This window comes from Pelecanus crispus, chromosome 8, assembly GCF_030463565.1.
Source record: "Pelecanus crispus isolate bPelCri1 chromosome 8, bPelCri1.pri, whole genome shotgun sequence".
Lineage (NCBI taxonomy): Eukaryota > Metazoa > Chordata > Aves > Pelecaniformes > Pelecanidae > Pelecanus > Pelecanus crispus.
Genome location: NC_134650.1, coordinates 2,522,574 through 2,546,902, shown reverse-complemented (window position 1 = coordinate 2,546,902; position 24,329 = coordinate 2,522,574). Strand labels below are relative to the sequence as shown.

At 47.7% G+C, this 24,329-nt stretch overlaps 1 protein-coding gene across 2 annotated transcripts in view; it reads right to left on the bottom strand.

Moving 5' to 3' along the window:
* ACSL6 (acyl-CoA synthetase long chain family member 6) overlaps positions 1-23,178 on the bottom strand; it is a 31,417-nt gene extending 8,239 nt beyond the window's left edge. The window contains exons 1-14 of one of the 2 annotated variants that reach the window (XM_075715877.1): positions 23,129-23,178; positions 21,465-21,685; positions 20,139-20,253; positions 17,425-17,489; positions 16,878-16,979; positions 16,634-16,733; positions 16,183-16,361; positions 15,599-15,631; positions 14,586-14,637; positions 8,819-8,892; positions 5,832-5,909; positions 2,926-3,060; positions 1,635-1,769; positions 36-131 (exon numbers count right to left, since the gene is read on the bottom strand). In XM_075715877.1, coding sequence (XP_075571992.1) covers positions 36-131; positions 1,635-1,769; positions 2,926-3,060; positions 5,832-5,909; positions 8,819-8,892; positions 14,586-14,637; positions 15,599-15,631; positions 16,183-16,361; positions 16,634-16,733; positions 16,878-16,979; positions 17,425-17,489; positions 20,139-20,253; positions 21,465-21,659 — 1,359 coding nt within the window. In that variant the 5' untranslated portion in view covers positions 21,660-21,685; positions 23,129-23,178. Of the gene's footprint in view, positions 1-35; positions 132-1,634; positions 1,770-2,925; positions 3,061-5,831; positions 5,910-8,496; positions 8,498-8,818; positions 8,893-14,585; positions 14,638-15,598; positions 15,632-16,182; positions 16,362-16,633; positions 16,734-16,877; positions 16,980-17,424; positions 17,490-20,138; positions 20,254-21,464; positions 21,686-23,128 lie in introns of those variants that run through there. The other variant, XM_075715876.1, reaches the window with a different exon arrangement.
* Positions 23,179-24,329: the final 1,151 nt, after the last annotated feature.

Here is a 24,329-nt window from a genome sequence, read left to right as displayed (position 1 = left end):
TAAATGGGCACCTCCGAACAGCCACGCGAGCCCACCTGGCATCCGAGGGCCGCACGGAGGAAGCCCAGGACGGTCGGAGACGCAGGGGCAGCGCCTGTTACTATCATGCGAACGCACCCACCGAGACTCGCCTGTTTGAGAGCGCCGGAAAACAGAAGAAAGCGTCACAGTTATTAGGGGTGGCAGAACCAGCAGCACCCGTGCGTGTTGCTTATACAGAACTTGCGCAAAACGCTCTCTCTAGAATAGATGCAGCTGTGCTATGGAAATATGAACTGGCTCTGAATCTTTCCTTAGGGATAAAAAGCCAGCTAAATCTGAAAAGCAATAACTGTGTCCCTCGTGGGTAGAAATAGTGCCCCAAGAAAAAAACCATTTGACATACGGGGGCGGGAGTCCCGCACCTCTTGGAGGATGAGCTGCTCAGTCTCGACTCCTGCGCCCGGGCAGGCTGCAGAGCGGCGGGGAGGCAGCCTGATCCTGCAAGAAGCACATCTGGAAAACCAGACTCTTCTCCCCTCCAGATTTCTTTGCTTATTTGCACCGTCCTTTTTAATGAGTTGGCTCCCAAGCCATCTAAAATAACGCTGTCCCTTTTTTAAGGGACATGACCTTCAAATATTTCTGGAGGGTATTACATCAATTCCTGTGTCACACTTCTTTTTTTCCCCCACTTCTTCATTTCCTTTTTCTTATTCCAAAAGTAAAAAGAAAACCCAGAACAAAAGCAAACAGCTCCTGATTGAGTCTGCCAGGCTCGCCAGATCCTGACTCAATATGCAGCCTGTCTCGCCTCATGTCTGTGCTCCCGTCAGCATCGTGTGAACTCTGCTATCTTTGCCCGCTGAGGACAACTAATCCGCAGATGAAAAGTACAGTCAGTTTCTTTAGTTAAAAATAAAGTGGCATGTCTCCAGATAAGTTATCCAATTAAAAAAATGAAGTAATTGGAGCTTCTTGGAGTAGTACAGTGCCTGGAAAACCTGGTTTAAAGCCAATTTAATCTTTTTTTTTCCTGAGGAGATGTGGGGCGCACAGCAGGGCATTCTGATTTCTTTCCCCTGTTGGTAAATCGTGATTTACTTGTGCATTTTTCTCTACACCCTTCTTGTTTTCCTAGGAAAAAAAGCAGATCCTGCTTCTGGGCAATTTTGCCTGGCAGAGGGCAAGTGCCTCCGTACTGCACCATGTCCCTCCTTGGTGCCTGTGCAGGGGCACAGCTCGTACCCGAGCGCTGCGAAAAATAGGCACTGTTCTGCAAATAGGTGATTTCTCCGTGCCGCTGAAGGAGGGATGTGGCAAAAGCCGTCTTAGGCTGCCTTGTGTTTCTCCCTTCCCCTCTGGAAAACTACCCCTAGCAGAACTGAAATTTTGGCGTCTTCTGCAGGGTGTTTAAAAATAGATACATAAATAAAAACAAATGTGGCAAAAGTTGATGCAAAAGTTACTGGAACCACAAACTGTGCTCCATTTCCTTTTTCTATTCAAATTTTCAGTCTGCTGTTTGCTAGTGAGTAGCAATTGCCCACAGTTCACCATCAGGCAAGCGGACCACGCTGACTTTAAGGAAAACCAGTCCTTGCTAGAAGAAATGACAGTTCTTTGGCTTTAGACTCACTTCTTAAATCCCTTACCTGTATTTTATTAAAGAAAAGTTTATCCCACAAGCTGTCATTTCTAATGATTCCATTTTGAACTTCAGCCTTTTTCCGTTTTGCAGCAAATTCCAGAACCCAGCGCTTGAGGGATGTGTCCGCCTGGCTGAAGATCTGCGGGAGCGCGGGGGTGGCAGGCAGCACGGCACCCAAGAGAGAGAAAACATCAACAACTATTCTTACAATTACAGCTACACAGTTCTGCCCATGCCAGGTAGGGTACAGTTACATGAGCGGTACAGTTACATGAGCGGTACAGTTAAATAAATACCACACTTTGGCTTTTTTATGGGATTAAAAAAAAGGAGTGGTTTGTTTTGCTGCATTTGCTATGGTACATACTGTTCCGTTGGGGGAAAAAAGAGACAGGACGATAGGGCAGGCTTTGACTTACATGCCTGGTATTTCTATATGATTTCTACGATAGGCTTCGGTGCAATCATGCAATCTGAGCAACTAGGAATGAGCAACGTGGATACTTGGCAGCCAGAGCAGGTATCAGCGCTGGCTGATGAGGCGATGGGGGCTGTGTTTATCTAAGCTTAATCAGACACCAGCATGAACTCCATCTCTGCAAACGAGAAATCCCCAGTGCCCATCCCTCTAATGAGGCGCCAGAACCCCTGATCCAACAGTCCTGACCTTGGGGAAAAATTAAATCAGTAGCTTGTGCTTAAGCCCATCTTTAGAGGTTAAGTCTTCTGAGGAATAAATATTCCCAGCTGGTCAAACAGATTTAACGTGATGACCAGACATGTCCGTCTTAAATACCTTTCAAGACCATCTCTTAGTTTTGAAGATTTCTAGATCCAAAAGCCAACCTCATATTTACACTGCCTAAATCCTCATAGTCTTTTTGCAGTTCCTGAGTCGCAGCCGTCATTGCCACCAGCAAGACATTCAAGTTCTAAAACAGGCTGAAGGGCACAAAAAGTCCTCCTGCATCCAGGTTTGGCTGGTGTTTCTCTGATGAAAAAATCCTTCGTCTCTGGAAATGTTACTAGTAACCTCAGTGAGAACAGGGTAAGAGGCTAGTGCAGAGGGGTTTCATATCAACATCCAATAGCCATGTCTGCAGCCTGGGTCAATCAACGCAATATAGACTTAGATTGGAGCAGCTCTGTCAGTTACACGGGGCAAGAATGTGTTTGCAGTAAGGCAGAAACAGTATAATCCCCTCAGGAAATCACCATGACTAAGGGAACGCTTTCACCTAAGGACTAAAGGGGCATAAACTTTATTATTGCAAAAAGAGCAAAATTAAACTCACCTTATCATACATCCTGTTTAACAGCCGCGGCACGACAGGGAAGATGGTTGGGCGCAATGCTTTCATGTCGTCGGATAAGAGGCGAATATCTCCTTGAAAGAACCCGATTCGCCCTCCATGGCAGTATACTACAGACTGATGGGAAGAAAAAGGAACGCATGTAACCTCTTCGCTTTTAATTCCCATGGCAGAGCATCCCCCCCACGCGCAGAAGTGCCTTTCCTGAAATTCTACTCTCAGTAAGGCAAAAATGGGGCTTTAGAAAAATATATAAATGTAACCATAAAGTTTGCACTGAGTAGAAATAGATGGGTAGTTCTGGGCGCTTTTCAGTACTGCAATTCAGCATCCACCAAATTTGCCACAGTTTCTGGAAGAACAAGGAACCAAAGCTTTTGGAAGGGATTTCCCTTCGTCCCCTGCATCCGGGGATGGGGATGTCTGAGTTACGGTCAGATTCTGGATCTGAACTTCTCCTCTGAAGCCCAGACCTACCATAGCAGCTCACAGCATGAGGACCTATCGTCGATAAAGAAATGCATATTAAGAAACATTGTAAAACTGAGCGGCAGCCGATTTTTAGGTGTTAATACTTTAGTTTTGTTTAAATACGATGATATAGACTACGTTAGCAAGACAGTGCCTGATCCTGTATCCCAGAAATAAAAGCCCACTTCACAAAAGGTGCTTTACTTGTATGGAAACTACAGATCCAGAAGTTTCATTCTTGGGAAGAAAACAGGCCACTTTAATCGGATCAGAAGAGAGCTGGATGTGCGGGATCAGGCAGGGCAGGCTGCCTGCCATGAGCCAACTGGCAGGTGAAGCAGCAGCTCTGGTAGTCGGTAACACTGCAGAGGACTCGTCGCTAACTTGGTAAAACTGGCATTTTATCGCTGGAGAGCATTTCGAGACCAGCATCCCTACCCTGCTTTTAGAGCGTCCTCAGCAAAGCGCCCGCGATGCCGGGAGCTGAGCCCAGCCCTCCTGAGCCCGGATCAGTGCGCTCACGTTTCGGAGCTCTCCGAGGCGTAGATGGAAAACATCAGCTCCCTTTGGTTGACTTTTCTCCCCCAAAGAACTAAACCAGTTTAAAAATTCCTTAAGAGATACTTAAGTCTTTTTGTGCTACTCCTAAAGATCTGTAATACTAACCGGAGCGCTCTCACTGCTCTGTCAACCAGTTAGAGACTGTCTCTCCATCAGCTGAAACCACAGGAATTTTATACGTGTGATGTGGGCTTAAGGAACATCACACTGCCAGATCTGCGTTTTACACTGCACATGCACACGAATTAAAAAAAAAAAAAAAAAAAAAAAAAAAAAAAGGAAAATATAATCAGTGTGCTCATTGGGAATTATAAATAACTACTAGAAATTTTTATCTTTAAAGAATGTATCTGTCTAATTTTAACTCTAAGTTCCAGGAACTAATAATGTTGGCTAAAACTAAGGAAGTTGACTATTCTGCTGTTCAGAATAATTTTGAAAACTATTTTTTAACCCTTTTGAAAAAATCTCTAGATCAACTGCCTTTTTTAGCAGAGAGGATAAACCTGAATATTCTTTGGAGGCCTGCCCCTTTCAGTATGGCAACATCCTGTGAAGTGAGGTTATTTCAAATGTTTCTAATTTTGGTTTTTCCCCCCTCAGATGACTTTTTAATAATTATATTCTTGTTTGCTGGTGAAGCGGATTGCCTGAATAGTGGTGCCATACTGACCAACTCGCCTTCTAAAATTGAGCTTGCAAGTAAAGATAGGCTGGGCTGTAATTCTCCAAATCTTTCACGGACTTTCACTTCCAATTGGCAAGTTTTTTAAAAGGGCAGAATATCTTATTTCTGGCACCGTTGTTACCCAGAAGTGGGAGGCTTATATTCAGATGCTTGTCTGACTTAGACTTTCAGCCTGAAATGGTCCTCCCGGAGAAAGTACAGAGCTGCAACCAAACCCAGATCCAGTCTTCAGATACTCAATCATCGAATCATTCAGGTTGGAAAAGACCTTGAAGATCATCCAGTCCAACCATTAACCTGACACTACCAAGTCCACCACTAAACCAATTAAGGGTTGGATCGTTTTTTTAGTTCTCAGCTTCTCAGGCCAGGAGAACTGTGGTGTTCGTCTCCCCTGCCTTGCCTAGCACACCCACTGCCTCACACATCACCTGTCTTTCAAGAAAAGAGATGTGAAATGTCAGTTCTGCGGGCTGGCAGGAGTTAGCGCTTCTATTTGCTGTTATTTCCAAGGGACGCTGGCTTCCAGTTAATGCCTGCCGTTCGCTGCCCTGCCAGGAGGATCACGTGTGTCACACCATGATCTTAGTTTCCTCTTTTTCAGTGTCTGCAAGGTCTTTTGCAGATCTGGTTATTTATGCAATAACAGGATTTTAGCTGATGTAGAAAAATGGCACAAAATTATTTTTACTCCCATGATACCTGACCCTAGAGTGCTTTGAAAAGGTGCCCCCCAAATCGTGCGGGTAGCAGTTCTGCTCCTTGCTGAAGGGCTGTTTTCCAATCTCGGAGCCACTGGTGTAAGCTGGAGAGCTTGGGAAACTCTCCTGGAATCACGCTGGACTCACGGCCATGTCACCGAGACCAGAGGCCGGGCCCTGGTGTTATGCACGTGGCACTTCTGGAGTACAAGCTTTTTTTTTTAGTGCTACAAGATATTGCTGGTTATTTAGTATTTTATTCTTTTTTTTTTTTTTTTTTTTTTTTTTTTTTGCGTGGAAAAAGATGATTTCCACTGACACCAGGACCTTACCTGTACCATTCTCTCAAACATGTGTGCTAAAGGCAAATAGGAAATGTGTACATCCTCACAAGTAGGAGACCACTGACTCTGGAAGAAAACACAAGGAGCCCCACGAGGCCTCGTCAGTTCAGGCAGGTTTCTTACCTGTATAACTCTTTCAAACATGTGAGCCAGAGGCAGGAAGGAGATGAGCACATCGTCCTGTCTCGGAAAGATCACTTTCTGCAGGTGAAGGGCATGGGAGACAGAAAGGAAAGAAACACTGACAGGAAGACAACAAGAAAGTCATAAAACAATAAAAAGAAAAATGGCACCAGAGGAGCAAAAGGGGAAAGATTGTCGAGAGAGGAGGAGAGCAGCGTACGAAGTGAAGCGTTAAGCCACAGCGTCAATGAAGCTCAGTTAGCAGGAGGAGTAAAGAGCACGGAGATGTACACAGAGGGCAACGGAGAGGCCTCTCCATGGCAGAAGGCGTGTCGCATCCACACAGCTCACGCTGGAAACGGAGGCTCACCCGGACAGAGAACCCCATTTTTATCCCTTGCTTTCTCCCACGAGATGCTAAGACCACGATTTGCGCTCTCAGCTGTGTGCAGACCTGCAGGAGCCTGGTGCAACGCTGCAGGAGCCTCCTGGCAATCGGCGGGGCTCTACAGGCGCACCATTCTTCCACGTTGCACAGAGCCCGTCGGAGAGGCACAGTGTTACTGGAGTCAAAGCTATAGGTATTTTTCTTTCCCTTAGGTTAATCATTGATTTGAATCGGAATAAGTTGGGAAAATTAATGATTCTTTTCAGCTGCAAAAATTGAGGATTTCTGTTAGTGCCTTTCATCATTTTAAGTGGTTAAAATGTGACTTTAAAGGCAGTATCACTGCCCCACAGACAGGTGCAGTGGGGAAAAAGAAGGCTGGACAAATCGAGTGAAAAATAAAAATGACCAAAGTCCTCGGTTTGCCAAGGTTTTAATTCTGTCTCGCAGGCTGGAATAAACAAAGGCCCCGAGAGCCTTACCTGATCCATGCCGCAAAAGAAAAGTAGCCTTTCTACCTGCATTTCCAAGGGTAAGCCTTGCCATAATATTATGGATTAGAAAAACTGAAAGCTTGATTACCAAATAACTTGCACCAAAGCCAGTGGTTAGCGGAAAATGGGTATAAAATCTATTATTAGCTCACAGTATTTGCAGTTTATACCCACTTTGCATCTCCACTGCTGTGACAGAATCGATAGTCCGTGACCTGGGACACGGCGGTGGATGGAGGCACAGGAGTTTCTTCCTTGGGGAATATTTCATTGGAGTTAAATCTGGGCAAGTCAGATTTGGGTATGCCCTCCCAAGCATTACTTAGTGAACTCAAACATGATTGCCTATGTGGGTGTTTTCAGCACCCCATTTCATATTATTTTATGTGTCAGTCTGAATTAAGCCATTAGGGCCTGCAGATCTATGTATACGTTATTTCAAATTGGCTTCATTTTCTGCAAGCACAGGAATACGAAACCATTAGCATCACTAGCTATGCTGCTTTTCTTTTTCCTTACACTGCTTTAAGTGCCCAGACAGTAAATGATTTTGGTTTTAAATCGGACCGCAGTGATGACATTGAATAGTATCTCACAGTTGGCACAGTTGTCCAGTTAAACGTAAAAATGAAAACAGCTTCTTGGCATTTCAGAAGAACCTTAGAATAAAGCCCTAGGTTCACTTCGAAAAATGTTCCATTTACAAAAATTACTGAGCTAAGCAAAACTGGCACAAGAATATGTAAACAGAAAATCTACAATACTTCTCAGCTTTAGGTATTTTTATTTTAGTAACAGATACTACTTTCAAATATTTTGCACTTTGCTCGATTTCATTACTGTGGTTAGATTGCCTTAATTGTGTGGATCGGCTACAGGCGTTTATACTCTCACCAACAATCTCTGGTGACCGAAGCTATTGAATTTACAACCGCTTACACCAGACTTACGTCTCAATCTGATACCTTCGAGAATAATCAGTGTCCCATTGCCGTCACTGAACGCTAAATCCATTTCTGCGGGCCAGTCCTGGAAGATGCCAAGTTCCCTCAGCTCCCTCTAAATCAGTTCTCTTCCAAAACAAATGTTCCTGCCCTTGGAAACTCAGACATATCTATGCATTGGCTTTCGTTTGTGCGTCTTGCTGCCTCTGAACCCAGCGAAAGCTCTGCACTGCGAGGCCCGAGGGCTCGCCGCAGCAAACTGCGGGACTGGCATTTCGTCCTGCAAGCTACTGGAGCCGCAACCCTGCAAATACTTGAACACGTGAGTTCAGCGGGATTTCTCACATCATGTGTCCAAGTTTCTTTACAACGGTGGTCTGGAAATCTCAGAAAGTTCAAGGATTAAGGGAATAAGGCTGCAGTATTTTCAGCACCAACAATAAGACCAGCAAGGGGCATAAGGTAACAAATTGTCCATCATGTGTGTACATCGCTACTTTATAGAATTGCCTGTTTGCTACAAATAAAAAAAAAAGATTCTTTATATTTGTTAGGTACAAGCTGCATATAATCCTTAATACGCTGTGCTAAAGCAATTCTGCTTCCTATATGGTTTCTAAACACAAGTTTACACATTGCATGAAACATATGATACGTGTACTTGGCCAGTGCTATGCTTTTTTAAAAATATGTATAATGGAAACCAAGATACACTTTAATATCAATGAAATTAACCATTCTTGCAAAAAAAGTATGTGTTCTTATATATACACACTTTATATGCAGAAAGCTTTCAAATAAATGAGGATGACATTGTGTGGACATCCTTAGAAGTGGACCCTGTAATCTTTTTGAAGCACCAGTTGCAACTGTACAGGGCTTGTTTGCTTTCTTAACTCTTTGAAGGGAGTTAATTGATTTACGGGAGCCAACATTGCTCCTCAGAAGCACTTTAAGCCTTACAGAGCCAGAAAGCCAGTGCTGGAAAGGGGATTTAATGCCCTCCCGTGCTGTAAGCTCAGACCTGCTCCCATTTCCGTGGGTTTGGCCCTCTGAGTAAGAGAAATTTCACCTCTTATCTGCAGGAGCACATTTCCAGCCCGTGCAGGGACACAGCTTAACCCACACACTCTGCAACATTTTCTAAATCAGGGTATTCACCTCCGTCACTTTCAAAAAGCCTGAAAAATCAGCAACCACGTTCCCGTGAGTCAGCATAGCACCTTTGGGGTTTCCTGAAAGGAAACAAAGAGTCATTTTAAAAGATGAGCCAGTAGGTAATGTCCAAAAGCTTAACAAAAACCAAACCAGGAAATGGTTAAAATACTAAGTTCCCTTTTTGAATTTTAAAACATGTCATTTTCGCAGTCATTTCTGTACAGTAACATGCACCAAAACCACTTATTGCAATCCTCAAAATTTGATAGAATGATACTGTAAACACGGTGTAACGTGAATATTTCTGTTGGAGACTCTGAACAACAGCTTCCACCAGAAATAGCCCAACGGCAATTTATGAGAGTACTCAGATGGAGCTGCTCGGTAAGCACGGCCATCAGACCTGGCTGGCTGTTCCCAGCCTCTCCAGGTAGGATTTATTTCATACAGATTTTGACTAAGAATGATCTTGAATACCAACAAACCCCATTTAAAAGGTTATTAAGCTCTTAGCCAGTGCACTGGATAACCTGAGCAATGCAGAAAACAGGTAATACATGGCAACAATGAGGCTACAAGACGACCCTACGAGACTGCAATTAAGGGAGGTCATTAATATTGTCAGCAGTAGAGCAGAAATGTCCTGGAGACAGGGGCAGGGAGCTGGCAAAGCCTCGACGTATCACCCCAGCGCTTGGCGCTGCGCCTGCAGCGTTGCACCGGCCGCCCGCGCGGGCAGCTCCGCGCTGTCGCTATTTGCTTTTTCACTCTCTTTTCCGAGCTGAGAATCCCCCTTCGCACCACAATGCATCTTTTGCATTTCGTATCTGTTCGTACGCCAAAATGCAGGGTTTGTTAAATAGCAAACGCACAGGCTGAAACCTCCGGGCGCACAAACCAGAGCCGAGGGCCCCATCCGAAACGCTCTGCCTGCAGCGCTGGCACGCGGGACGCTGCGTGTCCTCCTGCCACAGCCCTGTCCCTTTTCATCACCCTCAAAGGGTTTATTTCCGAAAAGAAGGTGTAGCTCAGCTCACATAAAGATTACAGAGCCAGCCTCTCTCTCCAGTGCATTTTTAAGCAGATTGTTTTAATTCGATCACACCACTGCAGCGTAGCTCCGGCTACGCCGTGCGGAAGCAGATCGGAGGAGCTTTACCCGCCGGTACCCTGCGTGGCCCCGGCACGGTGGCCACAGGGTCGCCCCCCAGTTAATGATGGATGCAACAGCCTCGCCAAATTGTAAATCAGCCAGAACTTCATTCAGCCTTCCTCAGATTAGGAAGGGGCAATGGTGTTTTGTGAATCGGTTTCAGCACAGGAAAATACGCTTAACCCTCTCGGTTGCAGAGGAGCTTGCAGGCTGCGTCGCTGGCAGCCCTTGGGTGGGGGCACGCACCCACGCACCCACGCACCCACGCGGCACAGCCCAGCTCAGGCCCCGCTCCAGGAGCCGCGGTGCCGAGCCCCGTGCCCTGCCAGCTTCACGGACATCGCTTCTACCTGGTCTCTCAAATAATTAAATAAAGGCCCAAACAAAAGTAGTAATTACCGCACACATTTATTCTACTAAAGCAGGACATTTTGAACACAACGTGTGTTACTGAAAACCCGTATTTGGTGTTCCAAGTGCCTTTGAGTAATTTGGCCCCAACTACTTTCAGCTGAACACGGGGCACGGGAGGCTGTTGTGGTCTCGCGTTCATCCCGCTCTGAAGCTCAGAGGTGAAGCTAGGGCTGACATCTCTGCCAACCACAACTGCTCCTGCCCCAACGTGTTGTACAGACAGGCTCGCGGGCACCGGCTCAGCCAGGCAGGTTTCGTTTCGAGGTGCTTATTTTCACAGCTGGGTGCACACGTGGATCAAGACCTCAAGAAAATTCCGTGAACCATCGTCAGTTGTAAATACATGCCAACGACCCAGAAATTGCTGGTGGTGTTTTAGTTGTGTCTAGCCAAATAGGCGTGCTCAGCCCCTGCAATTCTACAAGTCGCCGTACTTCCGCAGCGTTGCACAAGTTTCTGCGTGTCGGCAGCCCCGCGGGTCACACGCCAGTGGAGGGGACGTGCTCAGTACCCATTGGGAAATTCAAAACCGCGCCCTCCGGCTATACCGGCGGCAGATCTGGCTCCTGCACCTTGACACAGCTCTTCAGACTTTTTTGGAAGACTTCTCAGATGCTTTGAGACCTCAGACTCATTTACTTACTCCACCTCTGACTTTTTGTTTTTCAATGCAAATTCAGTGCCTCTGCTCAAATCACCATGACATGCCTGGAAGCAGTAAGAACCTCTTGGCTCCTTCCCCCATGTTCGGCATCCCGGACAGGCTGCGGTGTTATTGGTGCCAAAGCAGAGCAGCAGCATTAGAGCCAGGATAGCCTTCATCAGGAGAAACCCAGAACAAACCATGCTGCCACAGGGGAGCTGGAGCTTTTTGGGCTGGGAGATACCTGTAAATTTTGACCTTCTTTCATTCTTCTGTTTTAAGAGTTAACCCAGCAAAACAGGTGCCCCTTGCTACAAGCCCTTTCCCAGAATTACCACTTCAAGAGAAAAAGGTTGGCAGCGGCGATACTGCTTTTCTTTTTTTAAAAAAAAATCAATGCCAGATCTGTAACACTGCTTGCAAGTTTGAATTTCCTCGTAAAGACACACCTTGTGAGTGTCCTGTTATGGAAATGGATGCACCGCGATCCCGGCCCGTGAATAGCCCGGGTATGGCCATTTCTCTGTATTATCTCAGTGCCAAGCTGGTTTGAAAGTTCTATAAGCATCAGAAGAACCTTTTGCACATCGCTAAATGCATCTTTCAAAGTAGCAGCTCCAGCACTAACTCGGTGGTGTGATCCGTCAGCATTTTGGGATGTAAGCGCTTTCCTCACCCGGGGAGCCTCCGGGAGTCAGGGACGTGCACTGGCAGGCTGTGAGAAACCGCTGGGAAACAATTTTTATCCAATTGGTCACAGGTGGATCCTTAAGGAAATGACAGTTTGCTTCTCTGGAGTAGCCAGCGTGAAAAATTGTATCCTGATGGTTTGGGGACATCTGTGTGCATTTGGCCCGATCGTGAGTGCTGATTTCTTGGTACAACAATAAAAGTTGGTCTTGTGGTCTGAGCTCAGCAATCTCAGTCTCTCCCTTCAGCCTGTGGAGGCATTTAGACATCTGATCCTATCAAAGAAAAGCACACGTTAAAGTCAACTTCTGGGTTTTTTTTATAAACAGCTAAAATTGTTTCCCATTCTACAATTTCCAGGTTACAAACTCTATAACAAAGATTTGTCTCATGCCGCAAAAAAAATATTGGAGCCCTTCAGAACTAAAAAAGCCCTTGAGAACATATCCGTTGGAAGAAAATTCTAAATCTGGTCATTAGAAATATCCTGACGTGGGCTATACACAAGCCAGGCCTTTTGTATCAAAGCCTAACGTTGAAAACAGTGTTGATGCAACCCCTGGAAAAGCCAGAAAGTGATGTGCAAAGTCCTCCAGCAGCAGAGGATGGGCTGGTGGTTCACGAAGCGCTGCTCTATGAGAGTTTAGCTTGCAGATAACCTGCAGAACTTGAAATCCCTGGTTTGGGCGGGAGAAAGCAAAGGAGCTCCCTGGCTGTCCTATTTCTGCAACTTCAGACACGTTCCTAAAAAAAGCAGAAAGTCAGAAACTGGCCCATGACTGCTTTTTCAAATAAAAAAAGAAAATAAAAAAACCCTTCTCTATTAAGAATTTCTTATTTAGAAATAAAAACATCAACAAAAATGTGACTTGAAAAAAGAATTGCTCTGCACTTTGACATCCACACAAAAAAAATGGTGCTCCACCATATCCATAGGCATGGCTCCTTTGGTTTCCTACAGTTCCCATTGGTGCCCGGCCACTTTGCAGTGGCACAGCCAATGCTCACTGCATACACGGCTGTGATGTCCATATCCTACACTGGCTTCAATCTTTTCCTTTTAGGAATTCCTGCTGCTGAGACAGAGCAGAGCCACAGGCTCCTTTCAGGTGGCGCACTGCCTCGGGTACTCTGAAGTGCACAGATCTCAAAACTAAGAAAGATGCATGAAGGTAAAAAACGCAAAGCCTTGTGATACATTTTCAGTTTGTACTTGGAGTCAATAAAGCAGTTGCCTACCTGATCTGCAGTGCAAGTCTTCTCCAGGAGGTGGAGGATGAAGATGTCCCCTCTTTCTCAGCCTTGCTCAGGCTGAGCAGCACAAGCAACTCCCTTCTTGGAGGGCAGCTTGCTGTCAAGCGGCATCTTCTGCTTGCCTAAATGAGTGGAGGCCAAATCAAGGATGCTTTGGGGTAGGACCCCAAAATTGGGGTAGTGTCCTGGTTTCGGCTGGAATAGAGTTAATTTTCTTCCTAGCAGCAGGCACAGGGCTGTGTTTTGGATTTAGTAGGAGAAGAATGTTGATAACATGCTGATGTTTTTAGTTGTTGCTCAGCACTGCTTATGCCAGTCAAGGACTTGTTCAGCTTCCCATGCTCTGCCAGGTGCACAAGAAACTGGGAGGGGGCACAGCCAGAAGAGTTGATCCAAACTGCCCCAAGGGCTATTCCATACCATATGACGTCATGCTCAGTATATAAACTGGGGGGGGGGGGGGGGGGGGGGTGGCCAGGGAGCAGCGATCGCTGCTTGGGAACTGTCTGGGTATTGGTCGGCGGGTGGTGAGCAATTGCATTGGGCATCACTTGCTTCGTGTATCATTATTATTATTATCATTATTATACTGTTACTATTAGCATTACTATTTTACTTTATTTCAATTATTAAACTGTTCTTATCTCAACCCAGGAGTGTTTCTCACTCTTACTCCTCCGATTCTCTCCCCCATCCCACCGGGGTAGGGGGAGTGAGCGAGCGGCTGCGTGGTGCTTAGTTGCTGGCTGGGGCTAAACCACGACAGGTAGGCAATCCTGAAAGCACAGGTGAACCTGGAAGAGCTGCTCCAGTGATCCCTGGAGCATGGTCCTTCCCTGCAGGTGAGTATAAAAGCAGTTTCCCAAGCAATCATGCCTTGTGCATCTGCGCTTTCTGCCTGTATAGCTTTTTGGTAGATGTTACGGAGGTCGAATTCTCAAAAGTAGGAAATTCCTGCAAGCTGTACGAAAACCAGGGTCTGGAGAGAGGAGAAAGGACTGCATCTGCTAGGAATGGGCAGGAAAACGATGCTGTCCTCTCCAAGAAAAAGGGGCCAGCGGCGTGCGAGTACCAGCAGCATGGGCTGCCCAGGCTCGTCCCCGCACCTGCCCCAGCACGTGGTGCCCCAGGGCCAACCCGAGGACACGGGCAACACAGGAGCAAGCTGGGGCACGCTGTGGAGGAGACAGAGGTGCTGGGGATGTTGGTGGGTCTGGGACCTCTGCTGTGCTTAGGACACAGAGAATGGAAAGCTGTGGACCTGCATTTCTTTTTTTTTTTTTTTAACATTTGCAGAAGATAAACACCAATCGATCAAGCACTTCACAACTACACTGCAAAATGGGCAGCAGAAACGTGGGCAGATTTCCAGGCAACTGGAAAATCGTACTGCCAAAGGGGACGGCTGGGAATTCAAGTGAAAAATAAATGTACCACTATTTTTGATTTGCTATCTACAGAAGTGTATATACATATATATTCTTAAATATTAAAAATGCATAGAAATATCACTGCCATATCAGTATAACGGCAAGTTCGCACATATTGAAGTGGTATTAATAACTAATTTGATAACCTATTCTAACATTTCAAGATTAAAACGCCTCTTCTTTTACCTGTAGTGCCACTAGTAAAACAGACAATTGATAGATCTTCTGGTCGCGGGGGCTAGAAATACACAAGGAGAATAAGAAAATCACATCAGTCAATGCAGAAGGGTCAATGGGAGACTGCTGTCATTGTATAAACTTAAAGATCAAACCAATTATATTTCAGCTCTGCCATAAAAAGCTTTCATTCCCCTTGGCAAATATAAAAGACCATCACAAAACTCTTTTCATCAGGTTTCTTCAGTTGATGCAGACTTTATTCCTCCCTTATGTTTTGCTCCAGGCTGCATTAAGGGCATGCTTTAGTGTAAAAAGACTTTGATGGAATATTTGTCTTGCAGTTACTATTTTCAAAGACAGTATCTATACCTATAGGGTTGTGGGAAAACTTGAGATAATTTACTGATTTCCAGATAAATTCTGGAAACCTGTGGTTATCCACAACAGGGGACAACCTTCCGAAGCTGCCGATTGTTCCCATTTCCAGTCTGTTCTCAGCACCACTGCACATGTGCACTATTTTGGGTCACGAATGAATAAATAAGCGGCCTGAAAATCAGGGGCTGCTTTTGAAAGTTTTGCACAAGTATGAGCAGCCAGTGAAAGATACCGATGTGATTTTCCAAAAATATCCCAGAGAAATACTGCCAAGTAGTGTTTCTGAGCTATAGAAACCCCACCGGAAAGCCAAGGGTGCAAACACATTGCCCCGGTGCTGCCTGGGTAAGGTAGTGGAATTTAATTACTGTCCTGTTAATGTGTTCAGCAAGGATAAATTATCTCAGTTAAGTGTCCCAGGCGGAGGGTATGAAGCAAATACTGTGCATCTCCGGTGGATGGTATCGCCGGTCCCTGGGCTCCTTCGCTGCCTCCCACGTGGAGGAGTCCTGGGGCACTCCCCCTGCGCACACACACGCTTCCTTCTGCCCCGAGCAAACCCTTCCCTCTTTCGTCAGTGAAATAAATGTAACGTAGCCAGCTGCAATTGTAAGTGGGAAAAGCAGCATGCCACCACTCACCACAGGCACATGTCGACTCTCAAGGCCACAGTCCTGAAAGAGATTAAAGCAACAAAAATGATTTCCACTTTAATTCCTGTGGTGTAAGCCACTTGCTAATGATCTGCAAAGCACTAAGGGAGAGCGTGAGCCAGAGCAGAAAAATTTGTGGCTAACGCTTAGGTCATCTTTTCTATGTTTTCTAAGTTTCTTGCATCAGCTGCAATGCACTCCTTGGATTTCAAGTAGTGCCTGGGTTGGTTGAGCTGGATCCAGGCTGTTTCACCAAAGTGTAAGGCTGTAGGCTTACAAGTAGGAGGACAGTGTCTCCAAGAGCAACCCCCCTTTCCAGGCTCAGTTAACAGCTGATATCTGATTTGAGCAGGAAGGATTGAAATGTTGGCTCCTGTCAACAAGGAATAACACTTCAGAGGCAACTGCACTGACCTTGCAGCTGCAACTGCATCAATATTAACAGCCACAAGCTGCTCTGTTGTGCTCTCCAGACACTGAACCTGCCACGCAGTTCACAAGTCCCATATATTTTACTGTCTTTTTACAGAAACGACAAAAATACAGTAAAAAGAGAAGGAGAGCAAACGTACCTCCACCTCTTGCATGGTCTGGATGCGAACCCCACAGCGACTCCCTCTCTCCATCAGCTCCTTCTCAAACGGGTCCATCAAGATGATGGAGCTCAGACCTGGTGTTTCTCTCCTCTCCACGTGGTCGAGGAGTATTCTGGCTTTTTCAGGTTTGTCACAAATGACTGTGGAAATGTCAGCTGGAAGAAAAGCAGCCAAACAAGGTGACCCTGGAGTAATTCCCACTGTCAGAGCAGCCCCATCCATGGCTGTGCATGACCAGGCATGTAGGAAATGCAGCAGAGGCAACCCTGACCCAGCATGGGGACGCCCAGCTCCCCAGAAACCTTTCTAAGTGACTTCAAGACACTCAATGAGAAAAATTCACCCATCTTTTGGAAAGCAGAAGAAAATGAACCATTCCGAGCAACAAAACTCATTTCTGAGAAGATTACAGCACTTTTGGTTTTACCTGTGTTGACGATGTAACGAATGGCTCCAGGACCTAAGGTGTCGTAGAGGGGAACCACCACCATGGAGTAGGTGTAGCAAGCCAGCTCGGAAATGATCCACTGCAGGAGGACATCAAAGCGTGAAGGTGAGAAGGGGGCCGTGGAAGCAGATTTCACGCGCTTGAGAACAAGCTTCAAGTATAAAGCAAGCTCACAAGTCAGGAACATTGTTAATACATCATCAAGCTGAACTTAAAATCTCACCTCTGGACGGTTTTGAGCAAAAACTCCAATGAACTGCTTTGCGCATGGCTTGCAGCCCTGCTGAAGAAGCCCTGAACCCAGAGCTTCTGCTCTTTCAGCCACCTGGAATTTGGAGAGAAAAAAAAATACATAAAAAAGAGAAATATAAGCAATACCAAACTAAGCAAAGACTTAGCTATACAGGGAGGCTCTCAAATTATTGTATTTGCTACCTAAAAGCCCAATTTTTTATGTTATCAGAAGCCATGAGTAGTTGGCCTGTGGTTGGCAACACCCCACGGCTTTGAGCGTGTCAGTGCCGCTGTTGGGAGCGGGCGAACGCCACTGTGCCAGTCCCCGAAAGCCAATGCACCTGCACAACACCGGGATGTGCCCAACCGGGGAAACCGAGAGCCCTCGCACGGCGCGTTAGCAACCTCCCGGTCTAGCACGTGCGTGTTAACGCATGTTAACATGCGTGATGGGTGCCTTAACACCCCTTCTTCTGCTGGGCAGGGTGAGAGCGCTGGGGGAGAGGACTCTGTGGGGGGGTTCATTTCCAGCTCACCTCCTTGTAGGACAGCCACTGGTAGGGCTGCTTGGGCTTCCTGAACCCCAGGCAGGGGCCGTTTTCTGGAAGACACAAGCAGAGATGTCGGAGTTACGGGGGCAGTGCCAGGAGTTAACGCGCCACCCAGTACCATGCTGCGGGGAAGCAGCAGAGCCCTCAAACAGTAAATCTGTTGTTATCGAGGTCGACTCTCGCTCCGGGGGCAGAGCTCACAGCAAGCCCGATCAAATTAATCGCACGAGTGCAGCAATGGGAGACCGGCTGCTGGGAGCTCCCAAACAGTCGCGCCAACCCTCCTCCCTGAGCTGCAGAGGGGACAGCAGCAGTGTGCCCCCAAACAGCCTCATTAAAAGACATTTCTCCGAAGGTAGCGTGAGCATTAGCGTCTGATGAGGGCTTTCATCCCAAACACCAGCTCCCACTGCTTTCGCTGCCTTTTGATTTAAACACTTCAAAGTGACAACTGTTATTTTTAGCACAGCCTACTCTGGAGGAGGGTAAGACAATACGCAGCACTACATGACAGGAGGAATATTTGAGAAGTTTAATTAATTCGCTGACTCTACTTACCTGCACAAGACCCATCCCTCCATACACCTACTGAGCTATTTATTTGCCCCTGTCCTGCAGGGTGGAATATTTGCAATTCCACTGAGGCTTTTGGTGGTACCGAAAATCCTAATCTGACAATGAAATTGGTGTATTCAACGAGGCAGGACGTTATAAGCACTGAACACAGAAATAGTTATGATATAGCAGGGAAGAGTTTGGCTTTTTGGAGCGGGAAACGATGTCTCACAAGTTGTGAGAGCTCTTTGATGGTACCGTCGATCACGGGGTAAGGGCGATGGACTGATACACCACACTCAGCTTTCCTAAGAGCTTTTGGCAGAGTCCCTTACCCTGCCCTGTTGTGGAATAAAATGTAAGCTGGATGAGTTACTGACAAAAAGGCAGCAACAAGCAGAAATAAGTATCAGCGTTTGCAGCGGAGGAAGAGCTCTGTTGGGTTTCACAGTTCTATGCCCGGATCAGCCCCATTTAATATATTCATAAATGTTCTGGAAATGAATAATGTATGATGAGCTTTGCTGATGCTGCAAAATTCAGGACATTAAGCTGTCTGCCAGTGGCATCAAAAAGATCTCGTGGTACTAAGAGACTGCACAGTAAAATTCAGTGGCGTTACGGGCAAAATACTGCACGTTGCAAATAATAACCCTAATTATACCCCCACGCTCCAAAAGCGGCACCCGCCCTGCCCCTCACTCGGCCTCCTCCTTCCTTGGCCTCCACTCCTTGGACCTCCCACTCTGCTGGCCTCTGCCCCTCAGCCCTCCCACTCTCTGGGCCTCCATCTCTGGGTCTCCCTTCACTTTTTTCCCCACTCTATAGGCCTCCACTCTTTGGGCCCCCATTCTCCGAGATGTCCACTTGCTGAGCCTCCCACACCAGCTGGGCCTCTCAGTCACCCCCTCCCTCCCACACCTTCTTGGCACCCCCACTCTTTGGGCCGCTACGCTTATTTGACCTTCCACACTTTTGTGGATTCCCACATTTCTTGGGCCTTTTCACTTCTTTGGCCACTCTACACATTTTCATCCTCCCACACGCTCACTGGGCCTCCCACCCCTTTTCATCCTCCCATAATATTTTGACCTCATATACTCTTTTGATCTCTCAGACCTTTTCGGCCTCACACTCTCTGGGCCTCTAGAGTCCTTGGGCCTCCTACAAGTTTGGGGACTCTACACTCCTTGGGCCTTTAAACTTTCAATGGGCCTCCTATACCTTTTTGGCATCCCACATCTTTATCAGCCTCCACACCTTGTTGTCCTTCCACGCCTTTTTGTTCTCACGTGCACTTTTGGCCTCCCACACCTCGCTGGTCTCCCACACTTCTTCAAGCTTCCCACACCTCATCAACCTCGAACACATTTTTTCAGTCTCTACACCTTGTCAGCCTCCCATACCTCATTGGCTTACCATACCTTTATAAGCCTCTACACCTCGTCAGCCTCCCAACACCTTTTTCAGCCTCTGCACTTCATCAGCCTCCATGCTTTCTACAGGCCTCCCAACACCTTCTACCGGCCTCAACACTCCTTGGGCATCCTACCTTTTCGACCTCTACACTTGTCGGGCATTCCCCACCTTTTAGACCTCAACACTCGTGGGTTCTCCCACTCTTCCTGGTCTTCCCGCAACTTTTTGGCCTCTAAACGCTTTGGGCCTCCCACACGTCTCTTAGGCTCTACACTCTCTGAGCCTCTACACTTTTCTGGCCTCCCATACTCTTTCAGCCTCCCTCTCTTCTTCAGCAATCATATCTCCTTCAGCTTCCCACACTCTTTTTGCTTCTACTCTCTTTGTGCCTCCTGCACTCTTGGGACCTCCTACACTTTTTCAGCCTCTCCACTATTTGTGCTTCCCCCATTCTTTCAACCTCTCACTTTCTTGACTTCTACAATTTTGTGGCTTCCCACATTCTGGTGGCTTCCTGCTCCTTTTGGGGCCTCCCACACTCCTTTGGCATTTGAGTCCTAATGGGCCTCTACATCATTTGGGCCTCCCACACTTTTATGGGCTCCCACACTCTTTCAGCCTCTACGGTCTCTGAGCTTCCCTTTGAGCCTCCTACACCATTTGGGCCTCTACATCATCTGGTCCTCCACCCCTGCTCCTGGGCCTCCTTGTCACCGTGCTCTCACCGGAGATGCTGAATCCCCTCCTGAAGACCTCGTACATGGTCCTGGCGTCGTCGTAGTAGTGCGTCAGCAGCTGCGGGCTGTCCCCAATCACCGACCGACGTGCCCCAGCCAAGCCCTGTGTGACATGACATGACACGATGAGACACAGCCGTCAGCACCGCCCGATGGGGAATCCCTGAACCATAAAACAGCACACTCCCCAGATGCTGGAGAGGCCTCTGCAGACACCACCGTGTTCCTGCCCCAGCACCCAAAGTGACGGGAGAGGTCCTGTCCACCTCCACATCCCAGTAACATGGAAAACCACCTTCCCAGAGAGGAGCACTTGACCTGGCTCGTTGCCACAGGAGATGACTGATATTTCCCAAGGAGATCTGAGGAGGAATTATAAATCTGCAAGTAACAGAGTGGGGACGTGCTGGAGGGAGCGAGTGCTCTGGGCTCCACAGGTCCCCAGGACTGGCACCACGGGCACCTTCTCAAGGACATCTAGACCAACACGAAGGGCAGGCTAAAGCAGAGGCCAGACTGCAAACCCCAGCGCGTGGATTCAGTAGGGGGGGTTTAGGAGTGGGCAAGGGGAGGCAGGCAGGGTGAGACTGACCAAACCAGGACTGCGCTGTGAGCCAGAAGAAAGTCTCACTAAAGCCCCTACCCACAGGGGAAAACTGTCTTGGAAAATGTAAAGTCCTCCCACTCTTTTAAAAAGTGTTGGAATTAAAGACAATAAGGTTTTAGAGGGGACATCACAAAAGGCTTTAAAAATTCTTATCACACTTGCAGATATTAATTTAAGTGGAAACAATTTTCAGAAATAGTTCTTGCTCTTTAAAGCAGAGCAGCGTCATTAAACTTTAAAACCTCTTGCAAGCATGAAAATTAATAACTCCTCAGCCTCTAAGCATGGATTTGGGTCTACTTTTTCTTATTATTACAAAGTTTGCAGCAGTAAATTCAGTAACGGGCACACACAAGAAGTGCCGGCTGATTTGATCTTATCAGCTGTTGCCTTTCAATGGTTTCTCCCATGCAATGGCAGCTCCTGCAACTCTCAGTCACGGATGGTTAAGCAAAGCTAAGACCTAAATGTTACTGCAAATCTAAGAGAATAAATTAATGGGCTGTATTCTAGTTTTCCAGTTTACAGGAAAAGGTGAATTAAGGAATGAAGTGATCCCTAGCATAGCACGTTACACGACTGATTTCAGGATGAAGTTGGGGAGCCCTCGAGACAAACAAAAACATCTCCTGGCATCCCCTGTGGTCATTGGTGTGCAAACCTCGGGTGAAACCCAGCCCCTCCCGCCGGGGTGCCCCTGGCCTCACCTCGACTTCCTCCGACTGCATCTGCAGGTCGCAGGGCGGTTTCACGGCCCTGGGCCGGCTGGCAAACCAGTAGGCGATGACGGCCGCGAAGGCACCGATGCCCACCAGCGCCGTGGCTGGCAGGTTGCGGAAAAACTGGCTGAGGTCATCGAACTCGGGGAGCCGCAGGCTCCGCAGGATTTCCTGAGCCTGCATCTTCTCCACGAGTGAAACAGCAAACTCTGCAAGAGCCAGAAGGATGCGGTCAGGTCACATCGCGGGATGGGCATGGGCAGCGTGAGTTTCTGTGCAGCTTGAGAAGCGGGGAACGCGCTTTCCCTTGTCAGCCATTGCAGCCATTATGAGGAGCGGCTGAGGGAGCTGGGGTTGTTTAGTCCGGAGAAGAGGAGGCTGAGGGGAGACCTCATCGCTCTCTACAACTACCTTAGAGGAGGGTGTAGTGAGGTGGGTGTTGAGCTCTTCTCCCAAGGAACAAGCAATGGGACGAGAGGAAATGGGTTCAAGTTGCATCAGGGGAGGTATAGATTGGATATTAGGAGAAATTTCTCGCAGAAAGAGTGGTCAAGCATTGGAACAGGCTGCCCAGAGAGGTGGGGGAGTCCCCATCCCTGGAGGCGTTCAAAAAACGTGTAGACGTAGCACTTTGGGACATGGTTTAGCAGGCATGGTGGCGTTGGGTTGATGATTGGAATGATGATTTAGAGGGCCTTTCCAACCTTAATGATTCCTAGTTTTACTCATTAAAAAATAATCCAGCCAGCAAGCCAGGAAACATGAAATTATGACTCTCCCCTTAATTGGTTTAGTGGTGGACTTGGTAGTGTCAGGTTAATGGTTGGACTGGATGATCTTAAAGGTCTTTTCCAACCTAAACGATTCTATGATTCTATGAAACACACTGCCCTGCTGACCCCCCGGGGCTGCCTACCAACAACCACTTTAACTTGAGAAGAATAGCATCTATGGAAGAGATACAAGAAAGGAGGAAACATCCCTAGGAGAGCGAGCAGGAGCAGACAGCTCGCTCCTAAAGGACAACCGAGAGCAAATGTATGTTACGCGATGCAGCTGCAGTTACCCAGAGCAGACAGATGCTGTGACAGGCTCTGGGATCCAGCTATGACTGTACCCTCAGGGCTGCCAGGAGCTTGCTCTGCCCTCCCTGAGCAGGACGGGGGCTGCGTGGTGGCCGCAGCCCTGGCAGGGTCAGGCAGCACGGCACCAGCTCCGGCCACAGCCCTTGGCTCACGTGGAGCGGGGCAAAGCCAGCGTGCCTCTGTGCAAAACGCTGAGCAAACACACTCTGAAAGACCGCTTTCTGCCTTTATGCCAGCTTCACATTCTCAACTTTGTGTTCCTTATGATTTATGTCAGGGTAAATTATAGGTGATTCAAGCCAAGGAAAGTTTCATTACATTGCTTAAATGTTTCCTGGAAGAAACAAGAAGCGACTGCAGAGTGGAGATAAGGGAGTGACGGAGTATCAGGCTGAGAGCGTGCCACCGCAGGGTCCCCACCCTGCAGCCCCACAGGCACGCGTTGCGTCCCAGTGCTCCATGGGGCAGACGGGTGGCTCCCGGGAGGGAGAAATGCCAGGACATTCAAAAACAGGCAAGCAGTTGAGCAAGCATCTTTCCAAACACAGCCGCTGCAAGCTGCCTTACTTTTCTCTTTTGCAGAAACAACCGCTGGAGAGAGGAGCTGGGCACCCAGCTCACTGCTCCTGGGGCGCAGGGTGAGGCTGTCCTCAGGGGACTTGCGTTTGGGTGTTGAGTAGACCAGAGCATTTTAAATAACTCGTATCTACACTAACAGCCCGGTATCAACTCCCCACCCCTGGAGTCTCCAATAACTGCCAGCTCTGCAAGGGACAAGCCAAGCAGAAGCTGCGAAGGAGGGGATGCAAACAGTTAACATTTACTGTGAAGCCTGTTGATGACTTTTCCAGCAGTCAAGATCTTAAAAGAAAAAGCTTTTCTGCCGCAGGAGCCCAGGCAGCCCCTTTCCTCTTGCCCTCTGGCCTCACTCCAGCCTGCAGAGCTACCGAGTGATTAATGGTGGGGCTTCGCTCCCATAGGGGGGGCAGGACTTCCCAGACAACGGCACCACCAACGTCAACAATAACCAGCTTCTCTTCCTTCTGGGAACAGTGTCTGGGTTATGCTGAAGGTCAGGACTACCCTCTCGCAGCCTTTTCCCGTATTTGTGCTGAGTGAGCTCCGGAGGCTGGCGCAGGCCAGCCTGCAAACAGCGGGCACCCCTCGCACAAGGCACTGGAGGAGGTTTTTAAGTTTGCATGAGCAAAAAGAACCAGAGCGAACAATTAACCTCATCCGTTGTCGGGCTACAGCGTGGTGGGGAGGAGCAGGGAGCGGCGGCAGCGACACAGAGCCCATGTTTGGGGCTATCTCCCTCCTGTGGGCTCTGGCCCAGCCACCCCTTGGGCCAGGTGCTGCACCCCAGCATGGTGCAGCCACCCCTGTTCCCCCAAGAGCTCCCGACTGGGCAAACCCTCTGGGACCACCACCAGCCCCTCCAAGAATGGTTGCAATGATCACAGCAAACGAAACAGCACCCAGATGACGTCACTAGGCAATACCCACCCCGGGGTAATTTTCTCATGAGTTTTGAGCATCTTTCCAGAAATCTCCACATCTGATAAAACACTGACTACGTGGCTGCAGCGATGTTAGGATGAACTGAGACGGAGCACCGATTTCTCCCCTCAATATTTCTCCACATCAGGCTATGAAAAGCAGCTTGCCAAACGCACTTTTCCTAGCAAACTACAAAAAGTGGGAAAGCTGAGGGAGGGAGCTATTCATTTACCGATGAATTAGCTGTTTGTGCAAAGGCATTTCAGCA